Raw genomic sequence first — 18,918 nt, 5'->3', positions numbered from 1 at the left:
AGTTGGGTTTTTCTCCTTGATCCTTTTTCTTTGGGGATGTCAACCATGTTTATTTGTCCATGTAAAAGAGAAAAGTGATACAGTTATTAATGGGGAGATTGCAAATTTAAGAGCATAGTTTGGAAAAGCAAGTCATTTCCCCCCTAAATGACGAAATTGAAATCCTGTCGAATACGTGTCTTGATTTCTGTTGGAAGTGTTTGGCAAATTAAAGACAGAAGAGTCACACTTTAGATAGGTGCAGGGATTGACAGTACCTGCAGTGAATATGGAATGCAAGACGTAAGTCTGTTCTCCTTTTACATATACGACTGACAAGGGTTGTATACGCAGAATTTTGTGTACTCCACTTTATGGCTTCTTAAAGAGGTTTTCGGGGATAATATTGACTGTCATTATTTGGCTGTTGTGCTGAATTTGGACTAAACCTAGCCTAAAATGAGACTTGACTACTAAATCTGCCAGCTGTTTTGCTATAAAGGCATTGGTTTTGTTTATTTATTTTCCCCATCCTAAAGGTGTGGCTTTTTTTTTTTTTTTTTTTTTAAGTAGGCTCCACACCCAGCATGGAGCCCAGTGCAGGGCTTGAACTCAGGACCCTAAGATCAAGAGTCAGATGCTTAACCAGCTGAGCCACTCAGACACCCCAGGCATTGCTTTTAAACAGGACCTTTACAAAGCATTAGAGCTAATAAGTAAGGTCAGGTTGCAGGATACAAGATCACTATACAAAAATCACTTGTATTCCTATACCTTAACAATGAACAACCTGAAAATGAAATTCTGAAGACAATTCCATTTACAGTAGTGTCAAAAAGAATAAAATACCTTTTTTTTTTTTTTTTAAAGATTTTATTTATTTGATTGAGAGAGCACAAGCAGGGGGCAGGAGCAGAGGGAGAAGCAGATTCCCCGCTGAGTAGGGAGCCCGATGTGGGGCTCGATCCCAGGACCCTAAAATCACGACCCTAGCTGAAAGCAGATGCTCAACTGACTGAGCTACCCAGGCGCCCCTTAAAAATAAAATCTAAAAAAGAAAAAAATTTAACAAAAGGAGTTGAAGTCTTTTATACAGAATACTACAAAATATCATTGAAAGAAAGTGAAGAAGATGTAAGTAAATGTAAAGACGTTCCATTTTCACATTTTGAAACATTTAATACTGTTGTAGCCTACGAGCAGTACTGCCCAGGTAATCCACAGATTCATTGCAGTCCCTTTTGAAATGTCACCTGGTTTCTTTGGAGACATTGACAGGCTGATCCTAAAATTTAGATGAAATGTGAAGGACCGCAAGCAGCTGGAACAATCTTAAAAAGAACAAATTTGGAGGACCCATACTCCCTGATAATACAACTTGGTACAAAAATGCAGTAATCAAGATAATGTACTGGCATAAGGATAGACGTCCAGATCAATGGAATAACAGTGAGAGTCCAGAAATAAACCCTGACAGTTCTGGTCATTTGATTGATTTTTTTATTTTTTTAAGATTTTATTTGTTTATTTGTCAGAGAGCGAGCATAAGCAGGGGGAGCAGCAGGCAGAGGGAGAGGTAGGCTCCCCGCTGAGCAAGGAGCCCGGTGTGGTACTCGATCCCAGGACCCTGGGATCATGATCTGAGCTGAAGGCAGACACTTAACCGAATGAGCCACCCAGGTGTCCCGGTCATTTGATTTTGATAAGGGTGCCAAGACATTTCAATGGAGAACTGGTTGTCTTTACAACAGAGGGTGCTGGGACAACTAGATATCCATGTACGTAGGTATGAAATTAGACCCCTATTTTATCCTACACAAAAAATAATTTTTTGAAGACCTGAATGTGGGAGCCAGAACTGTCAAATGCAGAAGAAAATGTTGGAATAGGTTTTTGTGAACTTGGACTAGGCAGTAGTTTCTTGGATATGATAACCTAAAGCACAAGCAACAAAAGATAAAGTAGGCTTTATAAAAAATAAAACTTTTGTGCTTCCAAGGAAACTTAACAAAAAAGTGGAAGGAAAAGCCTACAGAGTGGGAGAAGGTATTTGCAAATCCTTTATCTAATGAGAGATTTGTATGTAGAATAAAGAACTCTTAAAATTCAACAATATAGGGGCGCCTGGGTGGCACAGCAGTTAAGCGTTTGCCTTCGGCTCAGGGCGTGATCTCGGCGTTCTGGGATCGAGCCCCACATCAGGCTCCTCCGCTGGGAGCCTGCTTCTTCCTCTCCCACTCCCCCTGCTTGTGTTCCCTCTCTCTCTGGCTGTCTCTCTCTCTGTCGAATAAATAAATAAAATCTTAAAAAAAAAAAATCAACAATATAAAACACAACCCAGTTAAAAAATGGGCGAAGCTTTTGAATAGGTACTTGGTCGAAGATCCACCTGGCCCGAGAAGCTTGTGCGGGGTGCTCAGGATCAGATTCATCTCTTCCTTCTCCTTTCCCCTTCTTACTCAAAGCTGTAGTCTGTTACTCTCTCTTAAGTAGAAGGATTGCAGTCTTTAGAAATGTGTATCCTCTATCATCAGTTAGAGGTTCTTTACTTGGAGAGGGTTGGTTATGAATAGGGTTAGGGAGCACGTAGAGAATTGGGAGGGTACGGAATGTTGAGGTCCCTTCTTTGCGGTGTGTCCCTTGAAGCGGTGTGGCAGGAGCCCATGTTCGGTGTGGAATCTGCTGTTGCCTTCCTTCTCTTAGCAGGTACCGTCATCCTCTGCTGTAGGCAGCCAAGCTATCATTGAGTCCTCTTTGTAGCAGAGTCTACAGCTGATAGTAGCAGTGACTTCTGGTTGTAACCGCCCCATCTCCTCCTACTGTCCCCTGGACGCTTAACTGTTTCAGAGCAGTAGAGAGAGAACGTGTTCTTCTGCTGGCACATGTGCTCCTGATATCACAATTAAATGAAACTTTCACGTAGAAGTTGAGTTGGGCTCGCTTTGGCAGCACATATACTAAAATTGGAACGTAGAAGCTGACTTTAAAGATTTTATTTATTTGTCAGAGGGAGTGCGTGAGAACACAAGCAGGGGGAGCAGCAGAGGCAGAGGGAGAAGCAGGCTTCCTGCTGAGCAAGGAGCCCGATGTGGGACTCGATCCCAGGACCCTGGGATCCTGACCTGAGCTGAAGGCAGACGTTTAACCACCTGAGCCACCCAGGCACCCCTGATTTTAAAGGGCATTTAAGGAAAAATTCAAAAGATCAGCAGTAAACAGCTCTGAAATTGAGGCAAGTTTCTGCTCTTTATTGCTGAGGTGTGTAAGGTAAGAGTGGTGTTCGTAGCCTGCTGTGTAACTTTCGTGGAATGTAAGTTGGCATTGTGTATGAGGAGCTCTGTTAGACCTACGGCCCTGACTGAAGTAGATAATCAAGAGGTAGATAATCAGTAGCCAATTATTATCCAACACTAGAGCAGTAGCTAAGTAAAATTGGGTCCATCATCTTGTTGAAGTAGTATGCAGTGATTTTTCAGACAGTTCTTAACAACTTAGGGAAAAGGTGTAAGAGCAAATTACTTCCTATGATGTCAGATAAATATAAATGCACTGGAAAGCGATCTGAAGGCGCTGTATCAAATGATGAGGAGAGATTTCATGGTGACTTATGAACCATAGCTTTTTGCCTATTTAATATTTTCTGATTTAAAAATTTTTCTTAAATTTCTTAACTCTTTTAATTGCGGTAAAAATGTGTGTGTGTATATATATGTATATATAAAATACAACAAAATTTATCATTTTAACCGCTTTAAGCGTATACTGTGTCATTAAGTACAGTTTCATGTTGTGCCACCATCACCACCATCCTTCTCCAGAACTTTTTTGTTTTCCCAATTTTACCCCAAATAAAAGCGAATTCCCCATTTTTGCCATTCTCCAGCCCTTCGCAGCCGTCATTCTGCTTGCTTTCTCCGTGGATTTGACCAGTCTAAGAACCTCCTATGAGCAGAGTCACCACCCAGTATCTGTCCTTTTGTGACTGGCTTCCTTTACATAGCATATCTTAATGTTTGTGGCGTGTCTAAGAATCTTCTTCCTTTTTTTGTTTATTTGCTCTTTTTTTTTTGAGTTTTTTTTTTTTTTAAGATTTTATTTATTTATTTGACAGAGAGACAGCCAGTGAGAGAGGGAACACAAGCAGGGGGAGCGGGAGAGGAAGAAGCAGGCTCCCAGCGGAGGAACCTGATGTGGGGCTCGATCCCAGAATGCCGGGATCACGCCCTGAGCTGAAGGCACACGCTTAACGACTGAGCCACCCAGGCACCCCTATTTGCTCATTTTTTGATGGACCCTTGGGTTGTTTCCACCTTTTAGCTATTGGTTAAGGACTCAGAAGTGGATTGCTAGGTCATATGGTAAATCTGTGTTTAATATCTTGGCAAATTACACAATTTCCCAGACTTACAGAATTTCAGTGGGTATAATTTCACATGAGAAAAGTTACAAGACTAACACAGGGAATTCCTATATACCCTTAATGAAATTTACCCAGTGGCTTATGCATTGCTCCATTAATCATTCTCTCTCGTCAGCAACATGAACGCATGCACATAAATTGTGGGTGCATATTGGTTTTCTTTAACCTTTAAAGAAACGTTGAAAACATTGTATTTCTTTGCCACTAAATATTTTGGTGTATGTCTTACAAGTACGGGCATTGTGTCATATAACCATGGTATAATTATGAAAATGAAGAAGTTTGACATGGATGCAATGCTCATACTGCATTTGGAATCCAAAAATAAATTAAGACGTAATTGAAATAGGTTGTCATTTCAGGCTGTCTTGCAGTGTGCGTTAAATACTGAAATGGGCTTTAATGTGTGTTTGTGTTTTTAAAGGGAGAAGTTTATTAGAACTTGGAGGAAACAATGCCATTATTGGTAAGGCTGCCTTTCGTTTATTTTCTGTTCAGAATAGCTTTCCGTAGCCACAGTGAACATACAGAACTCGCATAGAAACTCATCCCTCCTCTGCTGTGTGTGTCTAAGACATAGTTTTAGCTTTCAGGATTTACTTACGAGACAGGACGCAAAGGTTTGAAGGCAGAGAGGACTAGGAAGGACAGGTGTTGACGTTGGGAAATGCTACCTGCGGCTTAGAGCCTGCGCCTGAGACTTCTAGTGTGGCATGATTTCTTATTTTTTCCTTCTCCTGCTTTCTGAAAACTGGCCACATATTTCTCTAGAATAAGTAAGTAATTCTTAACATGACTTCCTGATTCCTTTATATTTAAAAAATTAGCTTGTCTGTTATATTGAGTGCTTTTATATTGGGAGGGGGCCCTTCCTTAAAGCATTGTATCGTTTACCCATAGGCTTGGAGTTGACGTGATTCTCTTTTTCTTTTGGAAAAAGGAAATAGGCTAGTGGCCTTTTCTGGATAAGAACATCAGTAGGATGATTGCTTGATAGAAGCATGGATTTTGTGATAAAAGGCAAAATTTGGTAATTTGTGTATTGCCATCATTATCGTCTTCCGTAAATGCCTACGTATTTGTGGTGTACACCAGAAGTTATAAAGTATGTGGTGATGGCTTTATTCTGGTTGAACCCATCTAGTTAAAGAGCGTTCATTTTAAAATAGAGTTAGCATTTAGCGAGCACTGGGTATTCACAGATAACTGTGTTCATCTGTTCCATGTGAGTTATTTCCTTTAATCCCACAGTAATCCCATGAGGTACATACCATTATTACTCTCCTTTGACATCTGTACTGGGGTAAAGACCTTAGAGCTCATTATTCTGCTCTTACGTAATCCTCCCTGGAAGAAAAGTTGCCTCTGCGCTGTGAGCGTGCTTCGGTCACAGGGGAAATGCTGGTAGTCTCCTACTGAGCTTTCTGGCAGCAGCATTTAGTACTGGTTAGCAAGTCTACTTGGCGACACTGATGGGTATCTGTTTGTCTCTCTCAGCTTTTGAGGATGCAGACCTCAGCTTAGTTGTTCCATCAGCTCTCTTCGCAGCTGTGGGGACGGCTGGCCAGAGGTGTACCACCGCGAGGCGCCTGGTGAGTGTGTCTGCGAGGGCACATGACGTCGAATGACGTCTTCAGGCCCCACTTAGGATCACATCGTACTGTTGGGACGTGGTGTGGAAGCACTGCTAGAAAAATGTGTTCTGCGGGTGTGGTTGGCTCCTCTGTGGTCCTGTTACTCTCTTCCTTGCTCACGGCAGATGACGCTGATCAACCAGGGCCTCGGCCTCACCCTCCACTCCAAACCAGAAGCAGACTCATGCTCCTTGATTGGAGTTTGAGTGGCGGATGAGACCTGTTTTCAGTGTTAAACCTAGACAATACGGACAGAGTGCAATGTCCCTTAGAGAATAAAATCAGCTAAAAGTTTGGAGAATTTGAAAATTATTTGCTAAAAGATAGCCTTAGTTTTTTCATAAAAACACTTTAAGTAGTAAAATACTAAAATTTTAATTTTGGGCCTGTAAGTCTGGTATTAGATCTAGACTTGATATGCATGGTTTATTGAAAAGCAAATGACTTTGTTGTCTCTGTATGAATATGCAGTTTGCACACCAGTGTGTAGAACACGTCAGTATTAAGAGCATATAGGGAGGTGTGGTTTGGAACGTTTAATTTCCATACGTAGATTTGAGCTAGATTTCAGTTTTGTGTGGGGTACAACCCTGACTTTCATTACTTCGTGTTTTTATTCTCACCCATAGTGAGAATGAACCCATTCTTCATAAGGTTGACATAATGTAAATTAATTAGAATTAAAGATATCTGGAAAGTAAGTCATCCTTTTTCTGGAACTTTTCATGCATTCATTTTTCATGTATCTTACAACAATTGATTATCTGCATTTCCTTTGTTCCATAGTTGAAGCTCTCAAAAAAATCATAGAACATTTACAGTGTATTGCATTTGTTTGCTTTAAGCATTCACTGTGCTAACGCTGAGAAGGAAATTGGTTCTGCAAAAGATAATCACATGGTGACATTTGAAATGAGATGGAGGTCAAGCATTTGTCTGTTTAGCTGAGTGTTATTTTTCCTTTGTGTGTTGGGGCAAGTGTGCATAATCGGGCTTTATATTTAGTGTTAAAGGTTAGAGGATACGATCACTCACTGCCCAGAGGGGTTTCCACAGGGACAGTTAGTGGTATGTAGAAGAGTCCATTCCAGTACTGTGGACCTCTCCATGGCTGTCAGTCCGTTTGCTACATGGAGACCAACCCAGAGAAAGGATGGTTTGACAAGTTCAGCTCCATCATTGGGAACATAGCATGGAGCTTACGTCCTCCCTCAAGTGAGTCCAAGGGCAGTCCTCCTGGTTGAGGCCTTCCTCTGGAGCCCTACTTGGCCTGAGGCTAAGGGCGTGTTGCACAGCGGCAGTGGGCTGACCATCCAGCTGTGGTGTATAGTCACCACAACTGGGACAGATAAACTGTGTTCTCTAATAGTTAAGATGTGGAATGCTCTAGGAAAAAAAACAGGCTTAATTAACATGTGGAGCTTGGCCAGATAGGTCCAAAGGGATGGCTTAAAATTTTTTTCAACATCCACCAGGTGGAAATTACTGCTTTAATGTGGTTAATATTAAAATTAGAAATTATCTAATACTTTATTTACTTACGTTTTCAGAGGTCACAGTGTTTAAAAACCATTATGAGTTGTAAATCGGTACTATTATGGAAAATCGCACATTATTACAAAATTGTATATTTGACTATTTGTTTGAATGTTTCTTTTTTCACTTAGTTTTTACACGAAAGCATCCATGATGAAGTTGTAAATAGACTTAAAAAGTCCTATGCGCAGATCCGTGTGGGGAACCCATGGGACTGTGAGTATCTGGTTTATTTTCAAAGATGTTCTTTTTGACAGCTGGTCTTACCAGTGGTTCTGATCTTACACTTTCTGTTTTTCCTTTCCTGAGAGGCCTGAGGGCATTAGAAGCAGGGTTATTGGGCACTTGGGGTATCACGTCTGCTCCTAGCTTAGGGTCTTGAGTACTTGACGTCAGCTGGTGGGTGAGCTTAGGACGTGGTGTTCAGATGGAATGACTTGAAGGAGCTTCTCTCTTTTCACTCTTAAAACGCTTGTGCAAGCCACCACGGTCCTCATGGAAGGCTGCAGGAGTCACCCAGCTGACTTGCCTGCTTCCACTTCTGCCTTCAAAGAAGCCAGAGTGATCTTTATAAAAAATGTAATGAGGTGAAAAATAATTCACTTTCCTTCTTCCTACACTCCAGTGACTGCTAATTGCTCTTCAGCTAAAACCTGGATTCCTTCCCAGTCCCTCTGGCTCTGGCTCAGTCTTTCATGATGGGACCTCTGCCTCCTCCTCTTATCCACCTGACTTCCTGTGTACCATTTGCTTCCTTGCTCCCTGAGCTCCAGCTTTTCCATCCTTCTCACAGAGCTGCAAGTGTCCCAGGCACGATCCTGCTACCCTTCCCACCGGAAATGCTCTTCACCTCGCTTTTCCCATGACTGGTGCTCTAAGGCCATCTCCTCACTGAAGCATATCGGAATCTCCCTTCTCCCTCTATCCCCCGGTCACCTTTAAGGCTCTGGATTCCAACAGCATCCATCTTTTCCTGAGCCTGTGAAGTTTTTTACAGAATGATCTCGTGATCTTACATTTTTAATGCAGTGCTCTGATGAACTGATAGCCATTCCTTTAACCCAGGGGTTGACACATTTGGCCTGCCCCCGTTCAGGTAGAGGAGCTTCGTCAGGACACAGCCTTGCTCCCTGGTTTCCGTGTCTTCTGTGGCTACTTTCGCTCCCCTCGCAGAGACAAGTGGTTGCGGTGCAGGCCACGTCCTGCAGAGCCTTCCTTATTTCCTGTGCTTTTACTGGGAAAGGTTGCTGACTCCTGCTCCACCCTGGGGGGCTGTACGAAGAGATGGGGCTCATTGGGAGAGCTCTTCGAATAATAAAATAATAAAATAATTCAGGGTGAGATTAAGAGCATTCCTTTTTCTCTGCAGCTAGTGTTCTCTATGGGCCACTCCACACCAAACAGGCAGTGAGCATGTTTCTGGGAGCAGTGGAGGAGGCAAAGAAAGAAGGTGGCACCGTGGTCTTTGGTGGCAAGGTAATGACACCTGAGCTCAGTAGTGACACATTTTTGCTTCTTAGGCACAAACTTGGCTCCGCGCAGATGGGTGAAGGGTCTCCTACTGCTGTCTTTCTTTTTTCTATCCTTTTTGTAAGGGGAAAATCAGTGTTTTGGTGAGTGACAACATAAAATGCATGGAACATTTCTCAAAGGACACACAGGAAACTCAGAGCCGTGAATTGTTGAATTGAGTCCCTGGGAATTGGTATGGAAGGGAGACCACCTTTTCCTGGAACAGTACGAGACTTTGTAGTCAGAGCAGTCAGAATCCGTATTTAGTGGTTACTTTCAAAAGGCAAGGTATCAAAAACGGGATACTAGGTAGTTTGGCCATAATAGACATCTTTGCTGCCAGCCTTTTCACCAAAGATATTATTATTGCATAACTAATTGGTTATAAAGGCAATTTTGGCATAAAGGGTCATGAAAATAATGAGCATAACTGATTGGCCATTCAGTTGGTCAGTGTGTTGGTCTGATCCATGGGTTGACAGTTGGGTTTCATTTCTGCATTGATGTAGTAGTCCCGTTTTTATATTATATAAATCGTAGCCCTCATGATGGTCTGTGTAGTGGTGCAGAGTTTTGAACTGATTTCCCACAGAACTGAATTTTGCATTTCCCATTGAACTTTGAAATGTCTGTCAACAGACACGTGAAAACATGCCAAGCACAAATAACAGGGTAGAAGACTTTTACAGCACAATACAAAGCTCATTTAGAAATAGGCATCCTAGTACCTCTCTTAACGAAAGAAGAAATTTTAGCAAAAAAAGAAAAAGTACGACGTTAATGAATCAAATCAAACAGCAAGAAAATGTGTAGTACTGTCAGTGAGAGATTTAAAGACAAGTATGAGGTACAATCCACAAAATTAGTTATTTGTATAGTAGTGACTAGCCTAGACACTTTTTCTTTTTAAAGATTTTATTTATTTATTTTGGGAGAGTGAGAAAAAGAGCATGAGCGGGGCGGGGCAGAAGGAGAGGGAGTAGCAGGCTCCCCGCTGAGCAGGGAGCCCCCTTGTGGGGCTTGATCCCAGCACCTTGCGATCTTGACCTGAGCCTGAGGCAGATGCTTACCCACCTTAGCCACCCAGGAGCCCCACTGGGTCATTTAAGGGTAGAAGTTTACTTTTCTTAAAGTTCTTAGGACTGAGTCTAAAGTCTGGGTGCTGGGAGCGTTGGTTTCTGGTGAGCCCTGTGTTCCTGGCACACAGACCACGCAGATGACCACCTTCTCAGTGTCCTCACAAGGCCTTTGCTTTGAGTGTGGAGAGAATAGGCCTCTGGTGTCTCTTCCTCTTTTTGGAAGGACTTCAGTTCTGTCAGATTCGAGCCCCACCCATGTGACTTCATTTAACTTTAATTACTTCCTTAAAGGTCTGTTTCTAGCTTGAGTCACACTGGGGGGGTTAAGGCTGCCATGTAGGAATTTAGGGATAGGGGATGTAATACAGTCTTCAAACACAGTGTAGATAACTTATTTTTACATTATATAAACTATAAAAAGCCACGTATAACTGTTTTTTCAGTGTAATTTAGTCGTGTCACATGTCACAGCTTTTTCTCCTTCACTGCTTTTTCTATTTTTCTCTGACCAGCTGAGTTAGTATCAACAGGAGAGAGAATATTTTTGTTCATGATGGGAAGTTACTTTGGGGAAATAATTTATCTGTAAAAATGGTGTTTATTATTTTCTTCTTCTAAGTAGAGGGGAAGGTGGTGTCCTCTGACCCAAAGTACTGGAAAACAAAATGCCTTCATTCTTTCTTGATTTCTCTACTGAAGGCCATGGATCGCCCTGGCAATTACGTGGAACCGACAATTGTGACAGGTCTGGCCCACAACGCATCCATTGCACACACAGAGACGTTTGCGCCAATTCTTTACGTCTTTAAATTCAAGGTAAAAATGGATTCCGTTTCCCTTTTCTGGAGTTTGATGTTGAAACAAGGGAGAAGACTAAAGAAAAGGAAGGTTTATGAAATTACACTCGGTTAGCCTTTCAGGAGGTTTTAGGAGGTCACTCTGACAGTAGGAGTCTGAAGGTGAAGGCTAAACCATGATGGGATGAACAGTTACACTGGAGAGCATGTCCGGCCCGCTGCCAGGGAAACCGAGGCAGGCTGAGGACCAGGGTTGGAATTTATGGAGAATGGCTCCCTTCATGTGTCCCCCGTCCTGAGCTGTGTAGGCCGCATGGTCAGCTTCTGCATGGAAGGGACCAGGCAGTCCCGTAGCCTGAGTGCTGAGTGTCAGCAGACATATGAGCAGCTATGTGAGCAATTGAGATGTACAACTGTGACCTGTATCTGCGGACAGACTGGAGGTTTTAGCAGACGGAAAGAACTAGAAGGTCTCTTTCCCCACCATGAGACAGGCCTGAGCCGTGCCAGCAAATATTCAGCGATCGAACCAAGGTTGGAATGTGCCATGATTAAGTTAAAAAATATTAATGAGAATTACATCTGTTTGCAATTATAGGATTGCTTTTTAAGAAACTTCAGTTTAAATTGTCTTCGCATTGTTTCACATCATGTGACTAGAGAGGATAATTTCATGTTTTGTACAGCGTGTATGTGAGTGAATTCTTGAGTAAATTATTTAGCGTGTCTTGCCTGATCTGTAAATTGGGAATAATATAAAACCTGTATCATTGGATGAGGATTAAATACCTCAGTGCATGCAGAGTGCTTAGGTCATTGGGTTGCACATCATAGGAGCTCAGTAAATATTAGCTCTTAGATGTAGCAGCTTCAATGGAAACATGTCCTCATCTCCGTTTCTCAGAGTATAATTAAGGGAAAATCCCACAAAGCTTTGTATAAGGGAAACAGAATTAGTAAGATACGGAGTTTTTAGTTTCCTTTTGTGCCCTGAAATTATGCTGGTACATCTCATGAAATGTATCATCGTGAACTTTCCTGAACGCTGTGTCCTCTAACAGCGTCCACTGTCTGTCCTTCTAGAATGAAGAAGAAGTCTTCGCCTGGAATAATGAAGTAAAACAGGGACTTTCAAGTAGCATCTTTACCAAGGATTTGGGCAGAATCTTCCGCTGGCTTGGGTATAATTTGTCTATTTTGAGAATTTACATAAGCCTAATTTGTGTGGTGAATGGGCTTAAAAAAGGAAAACGAAACCATCATAGTTGAAAAGCCATTTCTGAGCATCGAGAGTCTTAGAGGTTTTGTTTGGATTTGTTTGTTTGTTGTGTTTCTTAATTTCCTCTCTGCTGCTCTCACCCGTGCTTCCCTTTCTACACACAGACCAAAAGGATCGGACTGTGGCATTGTGAACGTCAACATCCCCACGAGTGGGGCTGAGATTGGAGGTGCATTCGGTATGTAGAGAATCTTTTTCCACATTGGGGGCAGTATGTTAGATGGTCAGGCTTCCGTAACAAAATACCGTGGTGTGGGTGGCTGGAACAACAGAAGTCGATGTTCTCACAGGTGGAGAGGCTGCAAGTCCAAGGTTAAGGTGTGGGCAGTGCTGGCTTCTCCTGAGACCAGCCTCTTGTGGCTTGCAGTCATTACGAGGCCTTTCGTCTGTGCCTTCCCATACATCCCTGGTGCCTCTTCCTAGGAGGACACCAGTCCTGTTGTTATAGGGCTGTACCTTTATGACTTCTTTTTTTGGCTTATGTCTTCATTCAACCTTCATTACCTCCTTAAAGGTCCTTTTGCTAAATACAGCCATGTTCTAAGTATTGGGAGTTAGGTTTTCAGCATAGGTATTTGGGGAGGAGACACGGTTCAGGCGGCAAAAGAGAAGGAGGAGCAGCTTTTAGAAAGTTAGACCAAGAAACTGAAATAACAGAACCTAGTAAGAATCTGGTCTAACATGCTTGAGAGGAGCTTACGTGCCATATTCAGATTGTCCAAAATCCGACTTTTTATTCTCAAACGCAGCATCACAGTAGAGCTGCGGCCCTTAGCCTAAGATGTGACCCCTTGAAATGGTGGCATCTCTTTTTTGGGGGGATGGTCTCCGACCCAACAATATTAACCCATGGCTTTAGGGATAAGCCAGATTCTGTCACACGAAAAATTTTGGTTTTTAGTTTTAAAGGGGTGTGGTTAAGCGTTAAACATTAGCTTTTATTTTAGATAAAATACTAAGTTGGTTTTTTTCCACTGGGTTCTGCTTGTATTTTCTCTCAGTGAGCTTTGAGTTCTTAATGCTTCAATTGAGTAATAGTTTCTTTTTGTTTAAGCCATCCCAACCAGCAATGGTGTATGAAGCATTACAACTAAAAATGAGTAATAGTGAAAACAGATTTTCTTGGTTACTTGCTTACAATATACTTACTATATAACTTACAGTATGACTTATTACTTACATATACTTACATATACTTCTGTCTGTGTGGAGCAGGACACACATGCATTCGTAATTCCAACAGTTGAAATAAGTCAAGGCACTTGTTAATGTTTTCGACCAGTGTTTGCTGCACTTATATTCACTGTGCCGACTTTGATACAAGGTTCCTGCTCTTCAGGCTCGCCCTGCACTGCACTGTTGAGTGGCCTGTGTGCACCAGTGTCCGTCTGTCCCCCTGCGGCCCTTTATCCCCTTTATCAGTTTTGAGTCATCTCTCCATCCATCGTGGGGCTGGAACTCCCAGCACTGAGATCCAGAGCCCCGTGCTCTACCGACTGAGCCAGCCAGGCGCTCCACCTTCTGTTGTTCAAAGTCTCTTCTTCAATTTAGACGTTATTTGTTGACCCTCTGTTAGCACAGATGAACCTTCTTAAACCTCCCTCCTCTTTCTGTGTGCGTGGTATGATGTTACCATGCTCGGTGAGGCAAAGAGGAAACCAGAGCACCCAGCCAGGCTTCTCAGTGTTCTCCCCCTCAGAGTCACGCGGGGTCTGCTTCGTTCTTCCGTCAGCGGATTGGGGCACCATCCATGAAATGTCCCCTACCAGGAACACTCAGGAGAGGCTCAGCATCCAAGGCTTTTGTGGGGGCTGGTCACCTGGGCCTCCTTTCCCTGGCATCTACCAAAACTCCAGACTCCCTGCCGGAATGCAGGTGTTTAACATAAACCACATCGTACCAAAACAGCTGACGCCCAGCGAGAGACTTTTACCATTTGGGGAAGTTTTATATCCATATAGGGAACTGTTTAGCGGCCGAGTTCCCACATGCAGCGACATCGCAAGCAGACCTGCTGTGCCGTTCCTGCATGGTTGCGGTAATTTTTCCTCCGACTCCTGAAGTTGTTACTCATTTGCATTGTGGTTTCCGGTATTGTGGTTGAAGAGCCCAGTCCACTTCAATTTCCGATCTTTCTTTTTTTCCTACGTCAAGAAACTTGGGGTCTCCTATTTGTGTCAGTGGAGATCTTTGTAAAAAATTTTTCTTGGACGTTGGGCCAGTGACTAACTTTAGAGTGTTGGGACTCATAGTTTTCAGTGCCTGGGTGTTTTTGCCAGTTCTGTTTTGGTAGCGTGGTTTTTTTGACAATTTTTTTCCCTTCACTTCCCCCCCCCCTTTTTTTTTTTTTTTAAAGATTTTATTTATTTATTTGACAGAGATAGAGACAGCCAGCGAGAGAGGGAACACAAGCAGGGGGAGTGGGAGAGGAAGAAGCAGGCTCATAGTGGAGGAGCCTGACGTGGGGCTCGATCCCAGAACACCGGGATCACACCCTGAGCCGAAGGCAGACGCTTAACCGCTGTGCCACCCAGGCGCCCCCCCCCCCTTTTTTTAAGCTTTTGTTCAGAGAGAGAATGTGGAGGGGGAGGGGCGTAGGGAGAGGGAGAGCGAGAATCTCAGACTCCACGCTGAGCCTGACTTGGGGCTCCATAGCACGACCCTGAGATCATGACCTGAGCCGCTGAAACCAAGAGTCACACGCTTAATCGACTGAGCCACCGAGGCGCCTCCCCCCCCGAATAATCTCTGCACCCAGTATTCGGCTTGAACTTAAAACCCCGAGATCAAGAGTCACGTGCTTTACCAACTGAGCCAGTCAGGCGCCCCAGTTTTTCTCTTTTTCTCATTACTGGGACTATTATTTGAATGTTATCTCTTGAAGAATTGTCTAATATTGTTATCTTTCCCCTCCTGTTTTCCATCTGTTTTCTTTTTTTGTTTTTTTTTTTTTTAATATGGGAGAGTTCCTCAGATTTTTTTGTTAAGATTTTTAAAATCTAATTTTTTTAAAGATTATTTATTTTAGAGAGAAGAGAGAGGGCACATGTGTGCTGGGTGAGAGGGAGAGGGGGAGAGAATCTCAAGGAGACTCCCCGATGAGTGCAGAGCCCAACACAGGGCTTGGTCTCACCACCTCGAGATCATGACCTGAGCCAAAATCAGGAGTCAGATGCTTAACTGACTGAGCCATCTAGGTGCTCTAGGACTTTATTTTTAAGTAATCTCTACCCCCAGTATGGGGCTTGAGCTCACAGTCCCGAGATCAGGAGTCGTATACTCCACTGACTGAGCCAGCCAGGCACCTGCTCAGATTTTTCTTCTAGCTCTTCTGTTAAGTGTTTTCTCTTCTGCTGTTACTAAAAACACTACCAAGACTTCTTTCTTGAACTTTGGTGGCACACTTGTATATAGTATCCTTTTCTTGTTTTAAGGAATCATTACCTTCTTATTAATATAAGCACATTAATATAACATTTCAGAATATTATAAAAGTGTGTATATATTATTGAAAATTATATATAGCTAAGCTTAAATGAGAAAATAAAATTTACATTTCCACCGCCTAGAGGTGTCCCATCTCAATCTGATCTAATGGTAAGGTTGGTTTTCTTCTGCTTCTGACAAATTTGTTGCCTCTTTATTCCTTTTGTGTTTTTTTTTCCCCCTCTTAGTTCTTTTTTCCTGTTTATTTGGTCTCTTTTATTTGTAGAGGAGATACTCTGAGCTAAATGTGAACTCATTGGTCAGGTAGCTCCGGTCTCCTTTCGGTGTGTGTCTTTCCGTGCTAGCATGTAGGAGCTGCCCCCAGAGGAACCGCTCATGTTAAGTGAGCTGCTTGTGTATTTCTGTAGGAGGAGAAAAGCACACTGGAGGTGGCCGGGAGTCCGGTAGCGATGCCTGGAAGCAATACATGAGAAGATCCACTTGGTAAGAAAAGGCTTGGGGGGGGGGGGTGGCTTGAGCTTCAAGCCATTGGAACGTGCTTTTCCGCTGTTCTCCTGTGTGCTCTGCCTTTGTACGGCTTCACTTCTGTTTGGTTTTGTGACGAAGCGCTGCTGTCCCCTCCCAGAGCATCCGTCCTGTACTGTTACTTTTCTCCCCCTTGTCCCACCTCAGCTAGTGCCCAGGACAGGACTGGTCGTGGTTTCTGTCTGGAGACAGCAGAAGAGCAGGACATGGGAGGGTGAACCAGAAGGAGGGAGTGGGAGAAGGTGTACTTGCAGTTTTCTCCTTGGGTGGCCACCACTCTTGCAGAGGCAGGAGCAGAGGCAGAGGGGAGGTGTGCAGGGCCCCTGCGGGCCAGAGGAGTGAGCATGGCTCTTGACGATGCATCAGCTCGTTCACCCAGCACACGGGTGGCTGGTGCAGGAGCCTGCTTCAGGGAGAATTTTACTAGGAGTTGGTTCTTTTACTTGTATGCTGTTTTGGGGTTTTGTTTTGTTTCGTTTTTAATATTTTTTTTTTATTAGAGGGTACACAAGCTGGGGGAGGAGGAGAGAGAGAATCTCAAGCTGACTCCCTGCTGAGCGCAGAGTCCCACGCAGGGCTGGATCTCATGACCCCGAGATCATGACCTGAGCCGAAATCAAGAGTTGGACACTTAAGTGACTGAGCCACTCAGGCGCCCCACTTGTATGCTGTTTTTCCTCTAATAGAAATATTTTTACGCAAGTGTATTAAAACAGTATGTGGGTCAGGCCCATATGATAACTATGTTATAGGAAGAACACAGGTTGGGGATCGAAGGACACTCATCTTAGTCTCATTTTTTGCTTCTCACCCCTGTAACCTCGGGGGGATTCTCAACCACAACCCCTTAGAGCCTCAGTGACTTGATGTCTGTCTGGAAATTCTGAGGTGCTCCTGGCGTGCCTTAAGTCCCAGACACAGGCATATTCTCCCGGTTCCCATTCTTTGTTGTGGGTTTTGTGTGTTTTTTTTCCTGATTCCTGTTCTTTGAAGTCAGGAAAGTTCCTTTCACTTTTTTGCGCACCTGACATCTAGAGCAGATCCCCGCCCTATTCTTGCGCCCTGAAGATTATGAATAACATATTTGATAGGTCTTTTTCCAGATTTCTGTGTGTCTTTTCCTTTGTCTTTTCTCTTTTATAAAACTGGATCTGTACTAACGTTTTGTATACTAATTTTTTTTCTTTACCAACTTGTATCTTAGACATATACAGATGTTACATATACAGATATGCTAGCTTTTCTTATTGGCATAAAATATTCTATGTTATGTATGTTCTGCCCTTCACTGAATTTTTTTTTTCCCTCCCTCTAGTACCATCAACTACAGTAAGGACCTTCCTCTGGCTCAAGGAATCAAGTTTCAGTAAAGGTGACAATAAATTGACGTTACTTCAGATCTTACAGGCATTCTTGCAACTCTTTCTTCTGAAGAAGACAAAGAAAATTAAGACTTGCCCTGAATAAATGCATCATTTTGATTATGACAGTGGCTAGTCTCTTAAGCCTGAGGCCCCACGTAAATCAAGAGACTTAAATTTTTAAAAATAAAGCTAAATTGTCATGACATAGCCCTATTTAGTAAAAGATAGGATGAATCTTTTGTTACCAGTAATTCCTGAGTTCAAGAATTTTTTATTATAATTGGGAAGAAGAGAGTAGATGTAATAGGAGGTAATTGGAAAAAACAATAGAAGGGAGAAGAAAATAGTCTTCTCGGGAGATGCAGGAACATCTCCAGAGTGTGAGTAAAGTTTGCCATAGTGAGTATTGACTCACATTAGCCTCTAGCGTGTGTTTGCAGGGAGTGTGTGTGTGTTCTTGTGTGTAGATGAGCACAACATCCACGTGGAATGACTCGCTCTGTATGAAATGACTGAGAGGGTCTTCATCACCATTATGGCCTCTCTTGCTCATATTGGCTTTGTGTCACCACAGGAAAGATAGGCGTGGTGAATGTAGGTTTTGCACCTGCCAAGGACCATGCCCATGTCTATGTGTCTGGGTTTCTTACACAACCGTAGACCATTTTCTTCATAGCTCTTACGTTTGTGCCGTTGCCCTTGGCTTTGGTGGGGAGAATGACCACTGTGTGTGGCAGCATGTGGTTTTTGTGAAAGGAGGAAAATTCACTTGTTGGTGGCTGAGAATCTGCTGCCTCCTCTTGGGAAATAGCCTTTGGAGTGGGTCAGCCCAAGGTTGCCTGTGGGGCCCACATTGGCTCTTGAAGGTCTGCTGTCTTCCTGGCAGTGTGTCCTGCCCGGCTGGGTTAGACCTGGGCAGAAGCCTTCCAAGATGACATTTGTAGACAGTCGGATGCATCAGGTTGTGTGCAGGGATTTGGACGACTGGCAAAGAGTATGTTGAGTTACGACAGAGAAGGAAGCAAATGAAAAAACGAAGCAGTTAAAAATGTATCCGGGTGGGAAGGTATTCATATGTGCCATGGCGTAGCTGGGACTAGTGATTACCAAGGCATGCTGTTGTCAACCTTGAACATTAATGAAGCAAAATGCTGGTGATAGATGACCTGTTGAGAGCATGTGGGCAGGAAGAATTCGGGGTTACATCAAAGAGGTGGACAGTTACTGTTCTCTAGTGGAAAATCAGTAATGCCTAAAATTACGAAGTAAGAAACAGTACCAAAGGTTGATGGAGATAGGTAAATTCTGAAAGCAGTGCATTGTCTCAGGAGGGCAAATGGGAGGTC

General features: G+C 43.2%; 1 protein-coding gene across 4 annotated transcripts in view; it reads left to right on the top strand.

The window, feature by feature from the left end:
* ALDH7A1 (aldehyde dehydrogenase 7 family member A1) overlaps positions 1 to 18,918 on the top strand; it is a 99,217-nt gene that overhangs the window by 19,848 nt on the left and 60,451 nt on the right. For all 4 annotated transcript variants that reach the window (XR_008957462.1, XR_007190485.2, XM_026507860.4 and 1 more), the window contains exons 10-18: positions 4,824 to 4,865; positions 5,897 to 5,991; positions 7,701 to 7,785; positions 8,939 to 9,045; positions 10,860 to 10,976; positions 12,041 to 12,138; positions 12,341 to 12,414; positions 16,091 to 16,166; positions 17,524 to 17,580. Coding sequence is in view for 2 of the 4 variants with exons in the window: in XM_026507860.4 (XP_026363645.1) it covers positions 4,824 to 4,865; positions 5,897 to 5,991; positions 7,701 to 7,785; positions 8,939 to 9,045; positions 10,860 to 10,976; positions 12,041 to 12,138; positions 12,341 to 12,414; positions 16,091 to 16,166; positions 17,524 to 17,578 (749 nt within the window). In the remaining 2 variants the exon portion in view is untranslated. The remainder of the gene's footprint in view (positions 1 to 4,823; positions 4,866 to 5,896; positions 5,992 to 7,700; positions 7,786 to 8,938; positions 9,046 to 10,859; positions 10,977 to 12,040; positions 12,139 to 12,340; positions 12,415 to 16,090; positions 16,167 to 17,523; positions 17,581 to 18,918) is intronic.

The sequence above is a fragment of the Ursus arctos genome, unplaced genomic scaffold, assembly GCF_023065955.2.
Source record: "Ursus arctos isolate Adak ecotype North America unplaced genomic scaffold, UrsArc2.0 scaffold_5, whole genome shotgun sequence".
In the NCBI taxonomy this organism is placed as follows: Eukaryota; Metazoa; Chordata; class Mammalia; order Carnivora; family Ursidae; genus Ursus; species Ursus arctos.
The sequence above is the reverse complement of the archived record's forward strand: the minus strand, read 5'-3'. Positions and strand labels throughout refer to the sequence as shown.